Consider the following 26,060-nt stretch of genomic DNA (forward strand, 5'->3'; position numbering starts at 1 on the left):
GGGAAGGAGCATGCCTTAATGCATGTGACATATTGAGTGGCCTTATGGTGTTATTAAATCTGCATGCATAAAAATGTTTACAAACATATGGAGAGTAATTTATATGCATGTGTTTTAAATCAAACTGGTCATATCAGTATTTAATACGCGACTGCACTTTTGGCAGAATTCTGACTGAATTCATAATTTAGGGCTCTTTGATCCATCAATGTGGTCCCAGTGGAAAAGCTCACACCTTTGTTCAAATATTTGATTGTCCAGTAGCAACAACAATTGATGGATGTCAAACAAAAAATTGCTAAGAGTAAATACCCTCCATCCAATGCAGATCATTGGCTAAAGGAAATCATCAGAGGCAAGCAGGTGTTCTTCAAACTGTAAACGTGAATTGTCTATGCCATTGCTAGAATTTTGGATTCAGAAAAAGATGTCGAAATTTCTGAAAGGTCGGACACAGGCGAGAGCGTATCGGGAGATGGAGACGAAGCCAAAAAGACCTCCCTCATCCTTGGCCCTATCTCAGAGAATCTTTGGTAAAAGTCGAAAAAATTAGCTTTCAATTCATATAGTGGCATCTGGATGTTTTTTTGAAGGTTACTTTATACTTTTATACTTTCAGTAGTTTTTAGCACATGCTTTTTCACTTTTACTTGAGTAAAGAGGTTGATTTGATACTTAAACTTTTACCAGAGTGTTTTTAAAATGCAGTATCTATACTTCTACTTACGTGACAAATGTGTGTACTTTTGACACCACTGATACCCTCTATAAAAATTTTAGGAATGAGAAGAAGAAATACCAGAATGCATTGGGGAATACACTGTCTCTTCAACAGAACTTGTACAACAATAGAAATATCTACAACAGAGTTGTAGATATTTCTAATGGCTGTTCCTGAGTTCTTTTGAAATTTAAATCCTGGTAATTGTTAGTCTGTGATCACCAGCCAAATGGCAGCAAACTTCCCTGCAACTCCCAGCCAAATCCCCTCCAGCTTCCAGCCACTGGCCTTCTAAAGGAAGTGCATTTTTTTTACTCTGACTCCACCCTTTCGCTGAATTACAGGGTCTGACCAGGAGATTATGCTTCTCTATAGATCTTTATGTCCACAAATCATGACAGAAAGAATATTTTAGTACAAAGATTGATGTTTAAAAAGGAATTCTAGAGGAACAGCCAAGGACCAACCCAGGTCCCATCAAGGAAAGTGGGGAAATTTTGAATGGCTACTACCGTAGCAAACCATGCTGCCGCCTTACCCACCCCCACTTTGTTTAAAATGTTGGACCAGCTCTGTTTGCTTTTCTTATTAAGCGGTTTTACCGACTGTTATTTAGTGTTACATAACCCCACAGCTGAAACATAAGTCATTTAACTGATTCAAAACAAAGCTCAAAGTTAAAGATGGTGTCAAACATCCTTTACTATTTGTTTAATTCACAAGAATTACAATAACTGTTGTGATCAAAATCATCTGTGATATGAACCTGCTTTAGCAAATCTTTTAGATGACAACAATGCCAGCAGTAACGAGATATGTATGAGTTTGTTTTATAAAAGAAAGCACTGGTTCTCACTGTTCGACTGTTATAAATAAGGTATTTGAGAAAAGAAAGATAGTTTTTATGTTACTTTCGTCTTTGTGTAACCTTCTTTTCTTTGACCTTTAGGTACAGAGGGGATATGTATCCTCAGATACAAGTGGCTCCTGATGGAACTCATTGGTTCATCAGGCATCCTGCTTGTTCCTGGCCCAATCCCCATAGAGAGAGAAGTACATCCACCCAGAAGCAGCTATACCCTGTATATTCAACCCAGGAGCGTTTAGGAGGGGGAGTACAGTACATCTCATTTGATGATCCTCGCATCCGTCACATTTCATCAGCTTTGGGTGGTAACTCCTTGACGGACGCTGACAAAATCCGCCACATTCGTAATGAGCTTCCCAGTGTTACCGTGTCGGAGCCTGCCCCCGACGACAGTGCCTTCTTGCCCCCGCCACTGGGGCCTTTTATCTCAGCCAAACTGGCAGATGAAAACAACCAGACGTCTTCTAGCAACTTGGAAAATGAAAATAAAAGGTGGCGAAGTGATTTGCACAAAGAAACTATAAGTAACTACCGAGCACCCGACCAAAACTGCAACAATAGACATCTTGAAACTCTACCATCACCTTTATCCCCTTCCTCAGCGTTTCAGCCCCCCTTAACAAGGACCTTTTCTCGTCAGGGGTCTAGTTCAGACCAGGTATTTGCTGAAACCATCACGCAAGTAAAGACTATTTTACCAGAGTCAGGCCAAGAAATCCACAGGAACACCAAGAGGAGAGTGAGTGAAACCATCTTCTGCCTTGTGAGTGTCCCGGTTCACACACCAACAAACATTAACAAAGGCTTAGCAGCTGATCAGAACAACAATGAGGCAGTGCCAAACCTGACCGTCACGAAAACAGACACTTTTGCTGTAGGTCTCAGAGAAAGCCCCAACATCCGTAGCAAGTCTGTAAATGAGATACCTATCAAATCATGCTACTCTCGCTATCACACCACCAGCACATCCTCAATGAGGAATTACAAGAGAGCACCTCTCAGAAAGGAAGTCATAGATGCTTGGGTACTTCAAGCAAATGAAGACAAAGAGGCGGGCTATGGTGGGTCTTGGCCTGGAAACCAATACCGTAATCAGGAAACTCAAACAGGCTCACCTGTGACAGATTTTAAAAGTCCAGAAAACCAAAGGCCTACCAGGGGACAGGAGACTCTCCAGTCAGTCTCAGATACCATGGATTTTGATAATGGGACTGATAGTGCCTCCTCTTATGGTTACCCAATGACGGGTCAAAAAAACCTTCATCCATCCAGTAATAGCGCCTTTTCACGTCTCAGCCTAAGCCCATCAAAAACGCCATCCCTTCAGCACACACAACCGGACATATCCTCCCCTACCAAGACACAAAATAAGGGAGAACATCAATTATCTTCTCCGAAGAAGACCAGTCCACAAGAAAGTGAAGAACAATTGGTTTTTGGGCAGTTTCTCTTAAAACCTGTAAACCGACGACCCTGTGATGCTATTGGTGAATTGGAGACAATTAATAAAGAGATGGAAGACACAATAAGCAAGAGACCAAATGTGAGTAAATTTAAAAAGGACTTTGGCAGTGTTGACGAAAAGCTAGCCTGGATTAAAACAGGAGCACATTTCCCTGATGGTCCAGAACCTGGTCGGGAAGCAATTAGTCTTCCCCCAATGCACATAGAAAAGCCCAAACACATAAAGCAGAGATCAAAGTCCTTTGCCTCTGGTGCTGATCTGGAATCCATGGAAATTAGTAGAACTTTATTAAAGCCACAGGGTAAAAACATGCCAGTAACAGGTAAACAGTCCCCGCTTCTCAACCCAGACCACAGCAACAACTGTCATTTGTCCTTTGTTCTCTCTAATTATGAGCCAAACCACCTCTATAGGCAGGACATCCCAGTGCCTCAAGAGTCATTGTTGAGGGACGTTGGGCTAACTGTCTACACAGAAACTCCTGGTGGTCCCGGAGAGCCTATGCAGCGCTCACTCTCTGTCCCATCCCCACTCAGTCATAAAGGTCATAGTAAGACAGCGACAGCACTCGTAAAGACCAGTAGCAGTTTTGAGCACAATTCAAAAGAAGAACTTGATCATAAGTCAAAAGGACACTCGAAATCAGATCTCTCTCTGTTGCAGGGTGAGGCTAGGGTTTATGGAAAAGAGAGGGAACATTGCATATCACCTAAAAAAGGTAGTTCACTACATATTACAAGACAGACAATGGAGGTCTCGTATGTGCTTGTAGATGATTATGGGGATGAGAGATATGCACTCTCTGAACCTCTTACCTACAATAACGACTCAACAATAGCAGATAAGCACTTAGAGAGCCTACTTATTCAGGAAAAGGCCAACACTTTGCCTGCAGAGGACCTCAGCAACCTATTCGAAGTCAAATGTGCAAAAGGTATCCCGGAAAATGAGTCAATAGAGGAGAGGGCTGCACGGATCTTGGGTATTTCAGTTCCAGTAGAGGCATTATGTGTTGCAGACAATGATGAGCCTGACATAGACACTATTATGACTGAGAACCAGCAAAGTCCAAATGAAGAAACACAGCATGTGAAAAGAGAGTTTGAGCAAGTCAATGAGGATTCCTTGACAGTCAAAGATACAGATTTGCAAGAGATTGAAGAGGTAGGGTTAGGTGTGGCACAAGGGGATGAGAACAGACTGAAGCACAGCAGGGATCATAGTGATGGCCTCGAGAATCAGGATCCAGAAATTCCATCAGTTCTAGAGATTCCAGAGTTCCCACCAAGTAAGCTTTGCCTGTCCCTTCCCGTCACCCCAGACGAGACGTTATCACTCAGCATATGCAGTGGGGAGAACAAAGGCAGAGGCGGAACGGGCAAACTTATCGAATCTCTGCAGGATAAGCTGAATTGTTCTGCAGCTTCTTCTGCTGCAACTTCAACTGGCTCCACTACAGACAGAATGGCACGTTTCAAAGAGCTTGACTCGGTGTCTAGAATAAGACGCCTTAGCCTGAAAAGTCCAGATTCTGTAGAGGAACCTGAAACTAAAGAAAGAGAAGACCTGACTTTGGAGGTTTGTAAGAAGACTGAGAATGTTGTTCAGCGAGGATGTAAGGAGGAGGGGGAGCTGGAAGAGAACAGAAATAGAACTCAGGAAGAGGATAACCTGGACGAACATGTCAACTTGGGAAATCTTGAAGAACCTCAAGAAGTAACTGATGAGATGTGTAGGGAGGAGCAAAGACAGGAGGAGGAGGTACGGGTCTGTGAGGTGAGCGGTGAAACTAGACAAACAGCAAGCAGTATGCCGAGTGAAGAGGAGAATTTTAAACTAGGAGTTGAGGAGAGAATAATGGAATTAAGAATTGTGGAAGACAATGAAAAGACCTTGAGCAATGTGAAAGAGGAACATAACCCAGCATCGGTCTGTAGACCTGAGACCACTCAACATGCAGAGGGAGGAAAGTTACCGATACCAAAGCAGCGCACCAAGCTCCAGAAACCTCCTCTGCTCCCCAAACCCCGCAGCGTTCCCAAGAGAGAAATAACTCTGCCTCTAAGCTTCAGTGCAGGGACCTGTGGCACCTCTGATATGGAGGATGAAGAAATGCTCTCTGGCTCAGGTGAGTGTAAAATCATTAAAGTATTATCTTTTTCCCTAATGTATCCCCATTATATAAATGTTCTGTTTTTTAATGATACTTCTGCATAATTTTACCCATTTAAAATATGCTGCTGATTGGGTTTATTGTTATTGTTAAATTAGGCTGGCAATGTACTTCAGTTTAGCTGCTGTTTCTAAAGTAAACTTTGCTTTTTGCTCCTAAAATAATAATAAAATAATGATGGAGCTGACAAAATTCCTGAATATCCTGTAGATGTTCCTTCTGCCCTGTCCCTTTACCTGAAAAGCAGCCCCATATTATCAGGGAATCTGGAAATCTGAGTGTGTTCCTAAAACAAAGCAGTAGCATCATAGTAGATCATAAAAAAATGGCTACGAACAAAGGACAAAAAGTAAAAACTTCAGGATTGGTTTTATTTATATTTGAGACAAAACCTGGATATTTTCTGATGTTGGAAAGCAAAACCAAAAAAGTTTTCCTCAATAATAGGCCTTAATTATAAACATTAAAATACAATGTTCTCCGTAGCATGGTGAAGTCAGGAATTTGTAAGACAAAAATTAATTTAAAATATGATTAATTAAAAAAAATGTATTTTCTGGGTAGATTGCTGTTGGTTAAAAGCCTATGTTTCCAGGAAGCTAGGAAACTTCCGGCAAACCAGTAAATACGTAAGAATAAAAGCAATTTGCTGTGGTTTTTAGCAGAGTGACAATGTGCTAATTAGGGGTGTAAATAATAATAGTTTGGTATCGATGCATCGATCCAACGGCCGACGAACAGAGAAACGCGATCAAGTCTCATCTTCTTATTCTAGGCGTGCAACTGCACGCTTTGATTTTTGTTGACAACAACTTTTCTGTTCACTACTGTCTGATTTTGTAAATCAGGGTTTTCAAGTACAAAAATATCCCATTGATGATGCAGAGGTCTCAAAAACTCAAGTATTAAATATGATACACTTGGATTTAAAGGGTTAAGTCTGTCCCAAGTCGGACTCCTCATGAAATTGGAAACACAGGAAGTGGGGAATGGTGGCCTAGTGGTTAAAGCATAGAGTTCCGAAAGTTCCTGAGGTTCTGAGTTTGAACCCCACTCCCACAGACTGCCTCTCAGTTTCCCTGAGCAAAGACCCTTAACCCCATACTGCTCCCCTGGCGCCGCACAATGGCAGCCCACTGCTCCCCAATCGGATGGGTTAAATGCAGAGGTATTTTCTGCAATGTGAGACCAATAAAGTTCAATTATTATTAAACACAAACATGTTCATGTTAATGTAATGAAATGAAAAAATATCTGATCTTTTTTAGTTGAGTTTAGTATTGACTCTTAGAGCTAAACTGACTCCAGCGGCAAAGAAAACAAGTCTTCCTTTCAGGTCCAGTTTGGTTAAACTCTGCCTCTCACTTCTCCTTCTCTCTTGGTTTTTCTCATCAGACTCGTACGACCCCAGTCGAGTAGAGAGGGTGTGACCTCTGACCACTGCCTTCACCACTGTGGAAATCCCGTCTTTCTCCTGTTAACAGCTTTTTCCACCAACAAAGACCTCCATTTCACCCCATGGCTCAGTCAACTCAGCCCCTCCCATTCCTACGCCTCCCTGAACTGACCGTCCTGGTGCTGCAAGAGAATTTTTTTTTACAGCTAATAAAAAAGCTACACCCGGGTGCTGGTTCTTTAGGTCATCTCAGCCGTGTCACCCAGTTGTCTTCGCCTCCAGACTACTTAATGTTCTCAAGCGAGCCGATTCACCCTCGTCTCAGAAGTCATCTTTCTGTTTGGAAGAATGTGTGTCATTATTCCCGTCTGCACTTCTCGGGAGCTTCCGCGTCCAAACCTGAATGTAAGAGTGCTTCTGTTTATCAAGTGAGCAAAAGAAATGTAACAGAAAAAAAAAAGAAAAAAACACAAGGTGACAGTATTGCATTACAATCAGTATTACCCTACACCAAATGTAAATAAAAGAGTTATATGATTTTATTAAGATGATGAAAAAAAACATTCTAACACAATAAATTGAAATGTATATTTTCTTATGTATGTTGAGAGATTAGATTTGTTTTTCAAAGTGTAATCCTTATGTGTATGAGCAGTAATGAAACTCCTAAACTTGTTTTTGTTCTTTTTTTTTTTTTCCTCCTATACCTGTTTGATAGAGAATGTACTAAAAAGAGTTCGGTTTTGCAAAGAGAAACACTGTGGTTCTTTAAAAAGTTTCACTCCAGAGCAATATAGTTGTCATATATACGGAGCGTCTGGGAAATAATTCCAGTAGTAAGTCGATTTCAAGGAGTTAATCTCATTTCCTTTGAAGCTCTGCCTTTAGGTACAAGTGTTAGATTTGCACTGCAGAGAGATTATAGGCTCGATGTTAAACCTGGTAATCTCCTCACGTTCTCGGAGATTACACTCCCCTTCGCCTGCTCTCAGCATCAGCAGCCACACTGTGTGTTTAAAAAAAAAAAAAAGTATTTTGTTAAAACCGCATACTGTTCCAAAACTCCTCCCACACGTATTGTGCTGCATTAACTGATCTGCATATACGGTTCTGCTGAGAAGTTGACATACATGCTATCTTAATTTTGGGCTTTTAATTATTTATTTAAACCACTTTTTTCCATAAGGAATGATTTTATGGTAAATATATTCAAATATTAAAGAAATAAAAGAGAACTTATATCAGACACAAGGGTCTTATGTTTGTATAGGCTTAAAATAAATCAACTAATTAGTAAAATTTAGCTTGGAAACTTTAAGCACAGCTCTACAAAAAGTATTATGGCATAATTCTGCGTAAATATTCTACATCTGGGTTATCAGGAATGGTTGAGAATCATTCTTAAATTCTGTTTGAGTTGAAAAGTTAATTAAATGCCCTTTTTTCACTTTAAAGCTAGCCTTGCTGTGTTTGACTATATTGTCATGTTAGTTGCGGTTTTATTAGAGGTACCTGTGAATAATTTGGAAGTATCTCTTTCCGTTTTCCATCTGTTCTGTGTTGCATTAGTTCCACTTTCTGCAGAACGGCCTCCATGACGGACACCTCAATGCCCAACAGGTGGTTTGGTGTTTTTAGAGTTTAAAACCCTCAGCTTTATGGAGTGCATTTTGTTCCATTATTGTTGCGAGTAATGAACACATTTTGTAATGAAATTAAAAAGAAAATGTAGTCCAGAAATTTTAGAAAACCTATTTTAGAAAACCTAGAGTAACACCTGTTTTCTTAGATTTTGTCTAATCAACAAAATTCTCCCAACATGTTTTTAAGGATTTTATGTTTTATTCATTTTTTTGTTGTTGTTGTGAGTATTTTTTCAAGTTGATAAAATGTAATTATTATTTTTTTGTAGCCGTTCATAGTTTTAAGTCAATTGTTTTTTTAAGCTTTAGAAGTTGCAGTCTTTACAGGTTATACTGTCTGCACTAATTGAACATATTCAGCAGATTATACAAAGAAATTATCTTAGAATTTACTTGTGTAATGAAAACATTTAAAACATACTGCAAAGTCTGGTATGAAAGTGGCTTGTTTGTGCGACACAGAAAAGTCCACTAAGCTCAATTTTGGTCACTCCACTGTATTGTATTCGATTCAGGAAGGATGCTAATGCTGCGTTCACACCGGACACAGCTGGTGCGACAGAAGCAGCGAGTTTACATGCAAAGTCAATGGTTGACGCGCGTCAAGGCGTAGCAAAAGGTCCCGCGGCACGTTTTGAGCAGCAGGCGCAGCGCGTCTGAGCAGCTGAAGCAGCGCGTTTAAGCATCTGACGCGCGTGACGCGCCGCAAACGCGTTGCTGCTCGAGATGGAAAAAATTTATTTTTGCTGCTCGACGCGCCGCGTCAACCAATCAGAGAAGCTGATCTGGGAGCTGGCTGGGAGAGAGACACAGCGCTGATGACACAGACCGCTCTGACCACTCCTCTTAAACAGTTTATTAACGCATAATTAAGTTAAAATGCATACATCTGCCGGCAGAATATGTTCGCTTTTATTATTCTGGTGCCTGCAAATCGGATTATTTAGATGAAAAACACCTACCAGCCGCCGCGGTGAACCGCGAGGAGGCGACCCGGCCAGAGGCTGCTGTTGAAGGGATTCCTTCTGTCGGCGCACCGCCGGTATGTGGGGGTCTGAGCGGCTCCGACAGAAAAAACATTGGGAGGCAGGATTGTAATCTGGATGAACTGACTGCACTGATGAAGTTTTCAGGTGTATTTTCTCACTTAAAAACATATTAAAACTACTTTATTCCCACTGATCACAGCAAATATAGCTGCAAGGCAGGTATTCCATACATGTTGCTGCTTTTAGTAGCGTCTGACCTGTTTTGTAATGCTATGTTTACACCAGATGCAATTGAAGCAGCAAGCTCTTTTTTTGCTATCCAAAGCGCATCCGGTGTGAACGTAGCAAAAAGGGCGAATTAAACTTCTGCAACTGCACACATCAAATGTAGCTTTCGTTGGTCGTGAACCAGTTTTGCTGGTATGCTTCTGCAACGTCGGTCTAGAATTGAATTGAATTGAATTTCTAGGGATGCACAGCAGTTTCCCGCCAAAGCGCAAGGCAAAGCTTATTTGAGAACTAGCAAGAACTTCTTTGGCGGCACCGGCGGGAGTGTTTGTTTTCCAAAACACCATGTCTGAGGCATTGTACAAGTGGTTGTACTTCCGAACCTCCTCGATCAACCTTTTGTCGTGGTTACCCATTGTTGTTATTCATCCTCGTTTTTTTTTTAAATGGCGTGCCCCGGCACCAAATGGAGAAGGTCGACCACACAGACAGCCGGAAACATACCAAGGACCAATCACAGCTGCTTTTTGTCTGCGCACTTCCGCCTGAGGTCTGCGCGGGTTTGCGACCGTCCGACGTGTAGTCGGGATTTCTTTTAGGTGCGCGACTGACGACGGTTGCAGAACCTCTGCGTGGGGGGCGTGGTCACACACAGAGACAGATTTGACGGTTGCAGAGGCTGTGCATCAGAAGCATAAATTGGCCTTAAGTGCGAAAACAAACCATGGCTATCTGCTAATGTTGGTTAGCGCTACATCTGCATGAATGTGCATACACAAAAGTAGTTTTTGTGCAAGATCTATTTTTTTTATTTTTTTTCTAAAAATTATGAAAAAATTAATTTTAAGTCTATTAGAGCAGGAATTTATCAATAAAAAACCAGGTTGTGATTCATTTAACGATTAAGCTCATTGGATCTATGGTGCATTGAGCTATCAAAGTAATTTCCACTTGCTGGTTGCATCATCTTCACCCTGTGGTAAAATATTGCTTCAGATGAATAATTAAAAGCCCAAAAAGTATTGAAACTCATGATAGGTATATGCAAACTTCTGACCATAACTGGAGGTGTTGATGTTTCATTGTGAATCTGTTTATCGTGTCCTCTTTCCTGGTATACGTGGATGTAGCGTCATAGATCGCAGTGTGCCTTGCACACACTGTCTCAGCAGAAGATTTTCTCTCATCTGTGTGTCATCCGTCCGGTTTGCAGTTTCACCCGGACTCCATTTCACTTTAACAGATAGATATATATGAAACTGTTTAGGCAATAATAGTATTAAGCTAAAAGATGCTAAGTAACGATGCTGTACAGAACATTGCTGTTGGAATACTAGTCAAAGTATCTGAGCGTGTTTAATACGTTAATGCTGACATATCAGTATTGTTAAAGTTGCGGGTAGAAGAGTTGGTTAGCAATAGAAAAAAAAAAAAATTGACAAACATGCCAAACCAAACTTTATGCTATGCATTGGATTTTTTTTTTTTTTTTTTTTATCGGCAAAGATTAAAGCTGAAATACTTTTATCCACTTTGCTAGTGCAACCATATGACTCTGTGATCCAGCTGTATTTAAACTGTGTGGTAAAACCTGTAATAACTGGCTTGGAAGCAGCTCTATGGAAGGTTCATAACAAGGTCAGGTCTTTGTCTCCGGCTCAGTATTCCTGTACCTCTGTGCTCCAGGTAAAATGTCACCTGGTTCATCTTTGTGGGTTTTTTTTTTTTTTTTGTAATGCAGCGTCCTTGAAACATAATCTAGACAACTGGTGCACATCTTGCTTTGATATTTTCTATTTTCATACTAAAATATGTACAGCTTTTTTTGTAAGTGCCACATCTTTTCCCCCCTCCCCTCTTTATTTTGTCGCATGTATTACGTAATAAATCACAGAGAAGGTGTATTTGAATATAATAATTGCATTTGGTACAATATAGTCTATCCGATAAACAACTGTTATATTTCATACAATGTATATTTTATTTTACAAATGTTAAGCTACATATTTAAAACAGAACAAGGTATTTTTAGATTCTTGTGAAGGCGGAGGTGTTTTTGAAGGCACAGTATTTGTCCATACTTGGTATGATAAATAAGACTGATCAGAAATCAAGTCAAATCTGTGCTGTTGTACCCGTGCTGCAGACTGTTCATAAATAAAAGTCTTTGCATGAGTTATCTTTCCTTTTGTTTTGTCCAGTGTTTTAAAGACACAAAGAATTTAAACTCCAAAAACTGAATTTTGTTTTTTAACTAATTAAGGTACATAATGATGATCATGTTACGTTCAAAAATGTAGGTTCATAAAAGAGAAACTGAGTCCACACAGAAGAGGGATTAATGGCTTCTGCAGAAGGAGAGAGCTAGGTTCAGCCACATCTACTCTCTGACCGGCTTCCTCAGCAGAAGCCTTTTTATTAGCAGATCATAACACATGGGGTGGGTTACAAAATAGAGTGGTCTCCTGATAACTGTGATTAGCCTTGCACAAACATCAGCAATTTTCCACCACCGTTGCATGACAGTTTGCAGTAAACAGAGTGAAGCATCTAATTTCTCCAATGTTCTATATGTACACACATTAACTTTATAATCATCATTGAATAAACCTAACAGATCCACAGATACATTTAGATCAAATCTAAAACGTTTTAAATGAAGGTTCTACATTTTTTAAGTAAAAAAATTCCTTGATAACCATTTTTTTCTACTTCCAATTCATCAATTTTTAGATGTCTATATTTCAATATCACTGTTAACATATGGAGTGAAGTTTGTTTCATTATCGTTGTAAGCAAAGAACTTTGGCAAATGGGAATTTGTGGGAAAAAATCAAGAAAGGAAACTGAAAAACTTTAATTAAAAAACATTTTTATGGTGACTCATGCAGTTTTTCATTCTTTTATTTGTTAAAATTTAAAATATCCAATAAATTCCGTTCCTGTGAGGGACCAAGCTTAAATTTGGACAAAAGGTGATCAGAAATTGAAAAAAAACTTTCATTTAATAGGGTCAAAAATATTTAACAAAGCCTCAAAAGCAATATAAAATAGCTTAAATAACATGGATTTGGACCCAACTCAATTGAGGTCAACTGAACAGTAACTCAAACAAAATCTGACCAACTGATAAAGCACAGAGGCGGCTTAAATAGGGGTGGAATAACCTAAACGTGCCACATGAGGGAGGCAAAATATAACAGAGAAGCAATAAATTAAAAAAAGAAGTCCATACAAAACTAAAACATAAATAAATCATCTCTCTAACTTAATGCAAATAATTGAATATTAAGGTGACAAAATAACTAAAGTAAACTTAAACAAAATCCCCCCCTCAGTTCTTGGGAAAGTGGTTTGTTCCTGGCTGCTTCTACCTCCAGCTGATCTGCATTAGCAGAACCTCAAAGTGCGAGTTAAACCATTCAGACATTAACTAAAGTGTGCACCCAATAAGAAAATATACATCTAAATGAAATACCAAACTAAATGTGGAACTAAATACGAACTATGAAACTATACAAACACTTTGTGATGGAGGTAGAAGGATCCACCTCCCATAAAATTTAGCGTTCCGCTTGATTTTAATTTTATATCTTTATGTTTGAGTCCGGAAAAATGGAAATAGGTGGAAAAGTTCAATGGGGGGCCGATACTTTCACAAAGCACTGTAAGTTTTACTGTTAAAAACATCCACTTTAAAAGAAATAAACCAACAAACAAATTTTCTTGTTAGAATGTTGACTAAAAGAATATCAGTGAAAAGAAAAGACTCAAACCTTCATCTTTTATATACGAATATTTGTTTATTATTTGTTTCGCTGTAAAGAAGCAAACACTTCTAAAATGTGAGATGTTCTTTTTATAAATATTGTCTGAACAGTGTTTAATATAAACCTGGCATCAAAATCGAAATATAAACATCAGAAATGAGCAGGCTTTAGATGGTGCAAGTCACAAAGCCTGGAGTGTGTTTGGTTTCAATCAAAAACTGGAGAAAGGATCTATAAACATGATTAAATTCCGATCAAGATGATGGATGACAGCCCCACTAACACCCACCCATCCTCGGCTGCACACAAGTATTAAAAGAGCATCAAAAAGCTGAATCATTGCTTTGAACACATTCAGACACAAGGAGGTAGAGCTTTGATTTCTCTCTCTGTTAACATCAAAGCATGGCAGCCCATGCAGCAGGAGTTTTTATTTTTATTATTTCATGAAGGTATTAAATGTAGAATCAGCAGCCTTTAAATGTGACCTGTTTTAGCAGCTTTTATGTATAAAACAAATATGCATAAACTGAATTAAGCAGCTTCTTATAAATGTTTAGTTTTCATTTTTAATGTTTTGAATTCTTTTCTCTTTTCTTCAGCAGTTCTTGTTTTATTGTATCTAGTGGTTAAAGACTTTAATGTTACCTTTTATTTCATCTCACTGAAGCAGTAGAGAAATGTCTGTTTTTTAACATCCTGCATTATACATCTGGGAGGAAATCTGAATTAATCATTTAAAGCAGGCTGTAGGAGTGATGGCAAAGAGGAAATAAAGTCCCTCTCTTTTCTCACCCAACTTGAGACACATTGACAATCAAGCAAAGGTCTATGAAATGCTTTAGACTCAAACATATTGGTCATACATTTAACTGAAAATATAGATGTACTGATGCTTTTTTATGATTTGAATATCATAAAAAAATTAACTTCATTTATTGAGTCCCGATAAAAATTAAAATGTTTAGCCAATCAACCATGGGCTGCTCCAGATATATGGGATGATACTAAATAAATTGGTCCTATGTACCAATTCAAGTTTTTACCTATAGAGGTTCACATGATCTTATAATAAAGGTGTTGCACTTTTAGCTTTAGCTGTATTTAAATCATGATTGGCATTTAGTAGAGCAGGGTTCTGCAACACGCATATAAAGAGCAGCAAAAGGTTCTCAGACTATGATGCTTTTTAACATTATTTCACTGTCAATATTGAGTGGAGGTTGGTTGAGGACCAAAATGCAGAGATGAGTTCTTGCAGGTTGAATGAAAAAGATCAACAGAAGAAAAACCCCAGAACAAAAAACAGGAAACCAAAAACCAGGAGACATCATAGGAAAAGAGTAACTGAACAGGAGGTGTATATCTGGGAGACAGAAACAATGGCAGGACTAATTATCTGACAGGGAGCAGGTGTAGACAGAAGTAACTAGAAGGAGCTAAGGGAAAGGAGACTGCCACAAGGGGGCAACAGAGAGTAACTCCAAAAATATAAGTCTGTTTAAAGGAATAGTACAGCCAAAACATGATTAGCCTTCCTTTTCTACTCACCCCCATGCTGAACAACACTCTGGAGTACTTTTTTGATATCTCAAATGCATCTGGAGATCTGGGAGGCTTCTTGCTGTCTGCTGACATTCAGATAATGGAGGTCTATGGCGCCCGAGGCAGAAAGGTCCATAAAAGTCCACAAAAAACGTGTCAATATTCCTCCATGCTGCTCGTCCAATGTATTCCAAGTGTCCTGAGTGGGTAGCGTCCAGAATTTACTCGAAACGAAGTCATTTAGAATGTTTTTAGAGCATAAACAGTAGTGTATAGGATTTCCTAAAAGCGCGTTCACGAGTCTACGGAAACCGCGGCAGAAAGTGCGCATTCAGCTTGGCAAAGAACTCATGCTCTTCCTCAACACTGAAGTCCTCAGACATTTTTCTTTCGTTGTTTCTTTCTTTGCACAGGTAAACAGCACATTTCTTCTTCTACGCTTGCATTATCGGCAGAGCAGACGCTGAATGCGCACTTTCTTCTGGTTTGGTCTGCCGGCTTCCGTAGCGTCATGAACGCGCAGGCGCACGCTTTCAGGAAATACTATACACTACTGTTTATGCTCTAAAAACATTCTAAATGACTTCGTTTCGAGTAAATTCTGGATGCTACCCACTCAGGACACTTGGAATACATAGGACGAGCAGTATGGAGGAATATTGACACGTTTTTTGTGGACTTTTATGGACCTTTCTGCCTCGGGCACCATAGACCTCCATTATTTGAATGTCAGCAGACAGCAAGAAGCCTCCCAGATCTCCAGATGCATTTGAGATATCAAAAAAGTACTCCAGAGTGTTGTTCAGCATGGGGGTGAGTAGAAAATGAAGGCTAATCATGTTTTGGGTGTACTATTCCTTTAAATATAACACAAAATTGAAAAGAAAAGAAAAAAACAAAGAGAAGCAAAACAAAATTACATAAATAACAGAAAAATTTAAAATAAAATAAAAAAGAAGCACAAAAGGGAAAAACCGTATCATTCACTATTTTGTTGTTTGCCCTGAGAAAAAAAGAAAAAAAAGAAATATGGTCTAGAATCACCAATGCATCTGACAGTGACTGGGGTTAAACCAATAAATCCATCCATTCATTTTCCATCACGCTTATAGGCACCATCACCAGGGGTTCTGTTGCCTATCTCCAGCTGTTAATGGGCGAGATGCGGGGTCCACCATGTACAGGTCAGTCCATTGCAGGGCAAGGAGAATTTTAGAGAAGCCAATTAACCTAATAGTCATGTTTTTGGACTGCGGGAGGAAGCCGGAGTACCCAGAGAGAACCCACGCATGCTCAGGGAGAACAAACTCCATGCATTAAGACCCCAGGCTGGGAATCAAAGCTGGAACCTTCTTGCTGCAAGGCAAAACTGTTTAGTTTTTGGATAAAGACCCGGATGAAAAGGTACATAGATCTTTGAATATTTCTCTCTCATATAGTTCTTGTGTCTTTCTATTCAGATAATATGTAAAAGTTTCTTTGTATTGTCATTAAAACATTTTATTTGTTTCCTTAGGATATTTCAACATTTTATTTGGCATATTCTTGTAATTATTAAGGGATTTTTAGCAATCAATGAACTCATAAAAACACAAATTAAATGCTCTAGTGGTTTGGCATGACAGCAGACACTGATAAATGTTACGTTTTTAAGATTGTACACATCTATGTGAGAAACTTCACAGTGTTGCCGTCAAGGACATCTGGAACATCTGCCTGCATTAAATTAACCTTATGCTGTAATGCCATGTATTCTGTTAAATAACTGCAGTGTTTCAGGTAAGAAGATATAACAGTTTATTAGCAGGTATCTTCTATCTGGGGAATCTGATGGATTGCCCCATCTGCTGGTCATATTAGGTATTTCACCTTTGGTTGAGAGAAAATCAGAATTCAATGTTTGTTGTCTTGATTGAAATAAAAAATAGGTTTTGCAGAAAATGCAGAAAAGTCGCACAGTAACTAACCTGCTCATTTGCAATCCTTGTTTTGAGTTTCTTTTGTCTCTGAATTTCACTGCAGTTGTGTGCCGTCATCTGAGCATTTGGGGCAAAAAAGTGGTGACGTGTCAGCATTCCCACTAGAGTTATAAAATAAAAATATATAAGATATTTGCGATGGCCGGGAATCGAACCCGGGTCAACTGCTTGGAAGGCAGCTATGCTCACCACTATACCACCATCGCATGAAAACTTAATGCTGGATGAGAAAAAAATCACACCAACATTGTCATCAGGAGGGAAAGGATGTTACATGTGAGCTGGAATGGAATAAAATGTGTATTCTATAAAAATTACACTTATATTTTCATAATGGTTGCAGAAAAAAAACAACAACAAATAATTTAATGAAATGTATCCATTGTGAAGCCATCTACTCTTAGTGGCAAATACAATAGCTGCTGGCTCCAAAGTTGTTGGATTGCTCCACCTGGTGGAAACAGTGGGTACTACAAAGTTAGGAGAGAATTTCAGAGCTCGATGTAGATAGAAAAATAAGTGATAAAATACACTTTTTTAAAAGTTTGGCTGAAACTATATATATATATATTTTTTCTTTTAGAGGACAAGCCGGGTTTCGTTGGTTCCTGACACACGCCGTAGTCGTGTGGTGTTTTCTGTCTACACTGTACATAAAAAAGAAAAAGCAAAAAAAACTGTGACGTGTCAGAAGAAAAGTACTAAAAAAGAAGAAATTTTCACTGCGATGGCCGGGAATCGAACCCGGGTCAACTGCTTGGAAGGCAGCTATGCTCACCACTATACCACCATCGCACAAATTCTGTTTAACCATGTAATATTACTCAATACAAAACATCTGTACATAAGGGGAAGGAGGAGCAGAAGAAGCAGGTAAATGCCTCTCCTGGAAGCCATGATCTCTAGGAATGTACTGAAAACACAGAAACACATTAAAACATATGTACAATGATGTCACATAGTGTGTGACATAATGTCGCACAATATAAGACCCATGAAATCTAAATCTAAATCAAAATTAGATGTAGAAGCATTTAAAGTAGGATATTACATTACATTAGACTAAACTTTCAACAATTTCAACAATATTACTGACCTAAAGAAAAAACATGTATCCTCTATATCAGGGGTCTTCAAAGTTTTCCAAGCCAAGGACCCCCAAACTGATGGTGAGACTTTATACTTTAAGTAGTTTTTGGACACATACTTTTTCACTTTTACTTGAGTAAAGAGGTCAAGTTGATACTTAAACTTTTACCAGAATGTTTTTAAACTGCAGTATCTATACTTCTGCTTAAGTAACAAATGTGGGTACTTTTGACACCACTGGTGGTTTCTCCTTTATGAATCCAGGATATCTGAGTTGTTCTGCACATCCTCTCTTAAAGTGGTTGGTCTTTTCTTGGGTGGCTGATCTTTAGACAAAAAAAATGCAATAGTTCTTTTTCTCTTTTTGGACCTCCCATGGGTTTGAGAGGCAAAAGAATTAAAATATTTGTGTTGGTTTAATTACTCCTACATAACGGGAGATTATTAAACTAGACTGAGCAATAATTATTTAACTTGTGAGAAAAAAACATGGTCCTTGTGTGTTAGCAATAAGGTTATATTAAAAACACGGACTGGATTTTAATCACCATAGTATTTTTATACTTAAATAAGTGGAACAGAGTTGAGTTTTAATGTCTGTTATTTTTTAGTGTGTGAATATGGAGAGTGTGCCAAGACACTGAGATGGGTGAGTCTCACTACCAATGATTTTGATTCTTTTTATAATTTACAGCTGGTACAAAAAACAGATGATCTCCTCCTAAAAACACGAGTGTGAAAAGCATGAACACAAGTTTCAGCCCCAACACACAGGCAAAAAAAATGTCTTTGGATTTTAGGAATGTTTATATAGTCCAGAACCCACATAGTATGATTCATGCTTAGTTAAAGGAGAGTTTATACCACTAGATCACCACAGTGACTGAGGAACCACTTAATAACGCAGGAAAAGACTGAGTGTACTCTTGAAAACCTATGTTTTCATCACAAATAAATCAATATTTACATTTGTTTTAAATTTTTTTAACATAACTTAAATTTTCAGTTAAACTGCTTGTTCTTGTTTTATTAATAAAAGTGTTTAGTTTGCTTCACATTGGTGCAGCTATAACTTTAATTTCTTAAGACATACATAGAAATAAATAGAGCTTGACAATATTCTTGCTAGTAGAGCTCCATCTAGTGGAACTTGGCTGTAAGCGTCTCTTGGTGCTAATAGGAAGACTGTTTCATACATATGCGTGCATTAACGCTCTCTTATGCGATATTTATATTATATTTATATTTTTACAGCCAAACAATAAGATTAGTAAACCATCAGTTACAATTTTAATAGATTTTTTTGGTTAATCAACTCTATTTGTTTATCCAAAATGAATGGAATGATCCGTTTCTGATCAATATATTGGATAATCTAACAAAACATTGTCCAACTTAAAATATGTCTAAGTACTTACATTCAAAGTCAAATTTCTTACTTTAAAGGCCATAGTTATGAAATGCCTAGCTTATAGTATCTCATAACAATGGCTCTATATTACCGAAATGTTTTTATCTGTTTGTTTGATGCCATTTTCAGTGCGAATTCTTTGTTAAATGTTAATTTAATCATGATTTAAAGATAAATAAAAGTTAACGTGAGAAACACAAAAGAAAAAAGAAAAATGTGATTCGTTGTCGGCAGGATTCGAACCTGCGCGGGGAGACCCCAATGGATTTCTAGTCCATCGCCTTAACCACTCGGCCACGACAACTTGATGCCTCAAGACGTCAACATTTATCTTTAATAACACGAAGTACCGAAGTGTTTTTAAAATAGTCCGGACAAGGTCCGAACACGCTCCTAACGTCTCGTTTACGGTATCAAAAGTAACGGCGACCATCTTTTCTACATTCCTAACTGGCTCGAACACAATCTTAACAGGTCCGCACAAGGTCGGAACACAATCCTAACAGCTCCGAACAAGGTCCGAACACAATCCTAACAGGTCCGAACAAGGTCCGAACACAATCATAACAGGTCCGAACAAGGTCCGAACACAATCCTAACAGGTCCGAACAAGGTCGAACACAATCCTAACGAGATCAAACAGCAACGGCGGCCATCTTTTCTACCGAATTAAGAAGAGAACAAGAGAAATGTACGGAAACTTGGTTAATACCCATAAAAAACAAAACCATTAAACATAAATTAATAAACGATTTAATTTCCCGTCCCTATAGCATGATATTTAACTTTTATTTAAACTTTCCTACGTGCTAGCACTGTAAGATGTCCATATTTCTATTTATTTAAGGGACGTTATTATTTGCATGGCGTTTTTAAGGATTCTATATAGATATTAATAGAAGATAATAAGACCTGGAAATTTGTTTTTTGTTGTAATATTTGGAGGTGTGAATAATACATAAAAATTTATAACATAAAAAAATCCCTTTTGACAAAAACACATTTCCCCTCCCAAACAAACTATCCTCATATGTTGAAATAGACCTAATGTTAAGATTTTTTTTAAGAAAAAAATGACATATCTCTCCAGAATATTTTGGCATAATTTCTTCATTATTTTTTTTACAAAAAAAATAATGAAGAAAAATAGGGTCAAAATAATGGGTCAAAATCCAATTTATATCTTTTTTTTTTTTTTATCAAAAATGTTTAACAGACTAAAATTTATGAATAATTTAAAAAGAAATTTCTCTTACTTTATGGTTTATCAAGTATTTTTAAGGAGCAACCAAGTCCATTTCCAATTTATATTTTCAAAAGTGAGCGACCAATAAAATATACAACCTGGTGAAAAAACATCTTCTCCTAATAGAATATTTCTTAACCTTTTGTTGGTTGTTTTCTTATTTATAAAATAACAATCACAATCAATATCAATGGAGTTTGGATCAAAACTTGTCATTGAGTGAATTTGACATGTCGGTAAATATGATAAAAGCTTTATTAACCCACTAGGCATAAACACCCTGGTAAAAAAAAAATGTGCTTTATTGTATTTCAAGTATATTCATATTTCCTATAGTTTACTGAAAATGTACTTAGACAAATTGTACTTTTTGTAAATATATAAAAAGTATACTAACATTACGCTTTCATGCTAATACTTTTAACACACTTTAACATAATTACACTATGTTACACTTTATAGAAATATATTATTAAAAAAGTATACTTTAAGTGAAAGTTATGTGTAATTTCTAAAGTGTACTTATTTTAAATTTGTTTTTACATATATTTTTGCTATATTTTAAATTGTATGCTCAAAGTTGTCATTGTAACGTACATTGAAAGCATATTTTAAAAGTACACATTTTAATATCGACACTGTAATATTAAGTTTGAGTGCATTTTAAGTTACATTTGAATCTAATTATGAAGTGAAGTTATATACGCTTGTACTTCAGGTAATTCTTTTGGAAAGTGTTCAATAGTATAACTACAAAAATGCACTTAAACCCTATTATGCAATTTTGTGCTGTGTGTAAAGTACACAGATAGCAATTATTGCAGTTGTTATGTAATGTTTAATAAGTTTTGAAAAAGAAATACATCTTACACACAAAACCACATTGAACAAAACACTAAATGTTCACTTCAAAAGTACAGGTGCACAAAAATGTGTGTTCTGCTGAAAAGCAAGTGGTTTAAAGCTGGTGCAGTGCTACATTATGATCTAACAAATAGCATAACCCACATTGCAACAGAAAAGTTAATACTGGCCAAATGCAAAAGAAATAAACTTAACACATTACAATTGTCTCAAGTGTTCAAAAAAGAACATTTCATTAGTATTGTTTAATGGATCAAAGCAGGGCTACTGCAAACAAGACCAATTGGTGAGTGCACATATTTAAAAGTCGCTGACAGCACTTCATGCATATAGGAGTGATATGTGGAGGTTGTTTGGCCTTGATGTCTGTAAAGTAGTAGCTCCCCAAGAATTTTAGTCTTGGGGAGTTTTTGGTTCAGTACTGATATCAGAATTCCCATAGACTTTGAATGCACCACACCTGCACAGCAGTTAGTCACGGCTCCTCCCTGCTCAGAGCTAGCGTGCTTTTCTTTTAAGGCCTTGGTCTGCATGGAGAGAGGTAACTTTCAAAACATTCCCATTTGGTTTTGAAATCTTAAGATATCTGCCCTGGTAAAAAAAAAATGTGCTTTATTGTATTTCAAGTATATTCATATTTCCTATAGTTTACTGAAAATGTACTTAGACAAATTGTACTTTTTGTAAATATATAAAAAGTATACTAACATTACGCTTTCATGCTAATACTTTTAACACACTTTAACATAATTACACTATGTTACACTTTATAGAAATATATTATTAAAAAAGTATACTTTAAGTGAAAGTTATGTGTAATTTCTAAAGTGTACTTATTTTAAATTTGTTTTTACATATATTTTTGCTATATTTTAAATTGTATGCTCAAAGTTGTCATTGTAACGTACATTGAAAGCATATTTTAAAAGTACACATTTTAATATCGACACTGTAATATTAAGTTTGAGTGCATTTTAAGTTACATTTGAATCTAATTATGAAGTGAAGTTATATACGCTTGTACTTCAGGTAATTCTTTTGGAAAGTGTTCAATAGTATAACTACAAAAATGCACTTAAACCCTATTATGCAATTTTGTGCTGTGTGTAAAGTACACAGATAGCAATTATTGCAGTTGTTATGTAATGTTTAATAAGTTTTGAAAAAGAAATACATCTTACACACAAAACCACATTGAACAAAACACTAAATGTTCACTTCAAAAGTACAGGTGCACAAAAATGTGTGTTCTGCTGAAAAGCAAGTGGTTTAAAGCTGGTGCAGTGCTACATTATGATCTAACAAATAGCATAACCCACATTGCAACAGAAAAGTTAATACTGGCCAAATGCAAAAGAAATAAACTTAACACATTACAATTGTCTCAAGTGTTCAAAAAAGAACATTTCATTAGTATTGTTTAATGGATCAAAGCAGGGCTACTGCAAACAAGACCAATTGGTGAGTGCACATATTTAAAAGTCGCTGACAGCACTTCATGCATATAGGAGTGATATGTGGAGGTTGTTTCTTCTTCTTCTTCTTATGGGATTTTATGGCGGTTGGCAGACTTGTGAATTGTGCATTACCGCCACCAACTGATATGGAGTAAAGCAAGATAACAGGAAACGATTCACCCCCCCCCCCAAAAAAAAAAAAAAAAAAAAAAAAAAAAAAAAAAAAAAAAAAAAAACCTGTGTAACTTAAACCAACATAATACTAAATCACATTTGCCCATATAATTTTAATTTACTCTAGGTCATCTTAACTCTGCCAGTTTCTGATGGTCCCATCGGTCCTCCCATCATACTTCCAACCATCTCCCAGTTCAAATCTTTAATGTCCAGATATTTTTCTGCAGCCTTCACTATTATTTTGATTTTTTCCGTTTTTTTTGTTGTCTGTGCAGTACAATTAATTACTTCTACCATGAAAAGAACAAAATTTGTCTTTTTAACAATAAGTGAGTCTTCATTAATTTTTGGAGATTTCTCTAGAGGTTTGGAATTTGCTGTGTGTTGAACTGTAGGTTTGGGTTTTTCTGACTGAGATGGGATCCTTTTTGCAGCTTCAGCGTAGGTTATTCCGAGCTCAAATTTCATTTTTTTAATTTCCTCAGACCTTTTGCTTGCTTCACAGCCGCGATAGGCAGCAGTATGTTCTCCACCACAATTACAGCATTTTATTTTAGCTTCTTTTCCACATTTTCCGTACTCATGTTCTCCTGCACACCTTCCACACCTCTGTTTCCCTTTACAAACTGCTGCAACGTGACCGAATTTTTGGCATTTGAAACATCTCAATGGTGGAGGATTGTAGATTTTGACATTATAGCTTATGTAACCGATGAATACTTTGCTTGGTAATTGCTCTTCTTCGAATTTAATTAGCACAGATAAACTGTCAGATCTTTCTCCGTTTCTTGTTGTTTTTAACCGTTTTACTTCTTTTACTTTTGCACCGCTTATGTTTTCCAGAATCTCTTTTTCAGAAATTTTTAGAGGAACTCCTCCAATGACTCCCCTGCTGATCTTTTTGTTCTCCATTAGGCTGCACTGAACTCTTATCCCGTCAATTTTGTTGATACGTATTGCTTTGCCTTGCTGGGCGCTGTCTCTGCAGTTAATTAGCAGGTCTCCACTGTACAGAATTCTGGCACCTTTGACTTCTCCGACAAGTTTATTGATGGTTTTTGTTAAGTGAACCGGATTCCAATTTGTAAAAGAGTCTGCCTGATTAACGACTTTGAATATGACTTTGAATTCATTTTGTTGTGCTGTGGAATGTATGGAATGATCATCACTGGATTGTTCTGAACTAGATTCCCCTTGAACTGATCTCTGTTTTTTCCGCTTTTTCTCATTTTTTGATGTTGCTATTTTCCAACCTTCATTGTCACTATTTCCCTCTTCCATCCCACAAGAATCGCTTCCTGTTTCCTCACTACTCACGGCCCAAGACATTTCTCCATAAGCAGCTTCAAAACACGCGCCATGCACCAAACGACCATCCACCGAGCCTCAAACACCTGTGGAGGTTGTTTGGCCTTGATGTCTGTAAAGTAGTAGCTCCCCAAGAATTTTAGTCTTGGGGAGTTTTTGGTTCAGTACTGATATCAGAATTCCCATAGACTTTGAATGCACCACACCTGCACAGCAGTTAGTCACGGCTCCTCCCTGCTCAGAGCTAGCGTGCTTTTCTTTTAAGGCCTTGGTCTGCATGGAGAGAGGTAACTTTCAAAACATTCCCATTTGGTTTTGAAATCTTAAGATATCTGTATAAAACGCGATTTTGATTATTATATTTGTATTGTAGAAACAGGAGATGTAATCGGTTGAGCAGGAAGATTTGCTGTATTATTGTGTTGAAGAATATCCTGGTGAGTTCACATGAACCTGTGAATGAAATATATATATTTTTTGAGATGTAAAACCAGTCAGGATATAATGTTTTGTAATATATGTAATTTTACTAGCTCTTTTGATTTATTGAATGCATTAGCACAGTGAGAAGGAGGCTAACACACCCCCCATGTGCTCTTCTAAAAAAGAAAATGCACTTTCAAGCTAGCTACATCTTGTGTGATGTTGCTGTAAAACCCCCACAAGGGGTTAACGTAAAATTAACCCTTCATAGGTGTCCTGGATTGTTTTTTCCAGATACAAGTATTGACTACTGACCATAATGATTTCTTAGACAGTGAACCACATGTAAATTGATAATTTTACTTTATATTTTTGTCTGTATAAATGTGGTAAAAACCAATTTATATTATGGTGATTACATGATTTATTTTCCAATTGAAGTAATTGCTCTGCACATTTGTGTGCAGGCTGTTTTTTTTTTTACATAGTTGCAGAATCTGCTGTTACAGCTGAGCAGTTCATTGTATGGACTGGACTAGACTCCACCAGAGATGTTGATGCAGGATGTTCCCAATTTGAATGCCATCCGGTTCCCTGGAGGGTGGTAGGAAAAACAAGGAAACTTAAGGATTTTTCTTCCCTTTCTTTCTGCGGATTCATAATTTTTTTCTTTTCTGAGATCTCTGACAATTTTTGTTGTTACTTTGTTTAATTTTTTTGATCAGATCTGATAAAACCACTTGATGCATCAGATTTATTTAAATTCAACTGAAATGGACAATTTTTTTTTCTGGTGCACTTATGGACCCTGGTATATCATACTGATACAATTTGTCAGACTTTTCTGATGTACTGCTCAAAAATACTATGAATTTACAGTATCTCTCTGTTTGGTTAACAGACGCTGTTCTTCTGGAGTTTCCGTAGACAAGTGTCTCTGATGTGCGCACGGCCATCAGACGAAAATGTAACAATGAGCAGTTCAGCCAAAAAAAGGAAAATAATGTGTGGTGGGCGTGTTTTTGTATGGTGGGAGGGTTTAGGGGTGCAATAATAAGGAATGTTGTTTTTCATTGTTCAGTATTCCTCTGCGTTCTTTAAAGTTTATTTGTAATGTTTAGGTCTGCTGCCTGAAATTGACATATTTCTACAAAGTGTACTAAAGTACCAATATTTGAAAATGTGTTGTAAGTTTTATAATGAAAATGGTTAACGTCGATATGTAAATGTTTATACATTCTGAGATAGTACAAGTTATATTATTTGTAATGTACTATAATTTGGACATGTTTCAAATACATTAAAGTA

General features: G+C 37.3%; 1 protein-coding gene, 1 long non-coding RNA gene and 3 other non-coding genes across 7 annotated transcripts in view; 2 read left to right on the top strand and 3 right to left on the bottom strand.

Annotated features, from left to right (window-relative positions):
- Positions 1-7,175, top strand: part of jcada (junctional cadherin 5 associated a) — a 48,890-nt gene extending 41,715 nt beyond the window's left edge. For both annotated transcript variants that reach the window (XM_038300771.1, XM_038300770.1), the window contains exons 4-5: positions 1,671-5,182; positions 6,623-7,175. In XM_038300771.1, coding sequence (XP_038156699.1) covers positions 1,671-5,182; positions 6,623-6,657 — 3,547 coding nt within the window. In that variant the 3' untranslated portion in view covers positions 6,658-7,175. The remainder of the gene's footprint in view (positions 1-1,670; positions 5,183-6,622) is intronic.
- A 9,736-nt stretch (positions 7,176-16,911) lies between these two features.
- trnag-ucc lies at positions 16,912-16,983 on the bottom strand. Its single transcript has one exon. It is a non-coding gene; the product is annotated as a tRNA-Gly (tRNA).
- Positions 16,984-17,500: 517 nt separating this feature from the next.
- Positions 17,501-17,572, bottom strand: trnag-ucc. Its single transcript has one exon. It is a non-coding gene; the product is annotated as a tRNA-Gly (tRNA).
- A 1,927-nt stretch (positions 17,573-19,499) lies between these two features.
- Positions 19,500-19,581, bottom strand: trnas-aga. The gene has a single exon. It is a non-coding gene; the product is annotated as a tRNA-Ser (tRNA).
- Positions 19,582-21,400: 1,819 nt separating this feature from the next.
- Positions 21,401-25,747, top strand: LOC119793567. Of its 2 annotated transcripts, XR_005282111.1 has the most exons (5): positions 22,576-22,910; positions 24,424-24,616; positions 24,703-24,766; positions 25,220-25,356; positions 25,654-25,747. It is a non-coding gene; the product is annotated as an uncharacterized LOC119793567 (long non-coding RNA). The 2 variants fall into 2 exon arrangements; XR_005282112.1 differs by lacking the exons at positions 22,576-22,910; positions 24,424-24,616 and adding an exon at positions 21,401-21,928.
- The last annotated feature ends 313 nt before the right edge of the window (positions 25,748-26,060 follow it).

This window comes from Cyprinodon tularosa, unplaced genomic scaffold (assembly GCF_016077235.1).
Source record: "Cyprinodon tularosa strain WSP-4 unplaced genomic scaffold, ASM1607723v1 ctg456, whole genome shotgun sequence".
Classification (NCBI taxonomy): Eukaryota; Metazoa; Chordata; class Actinopteri; order Cyprinodontiformes; family Cyprinodontidae; genus Cyprinodon; species Cyprinodon tularosa.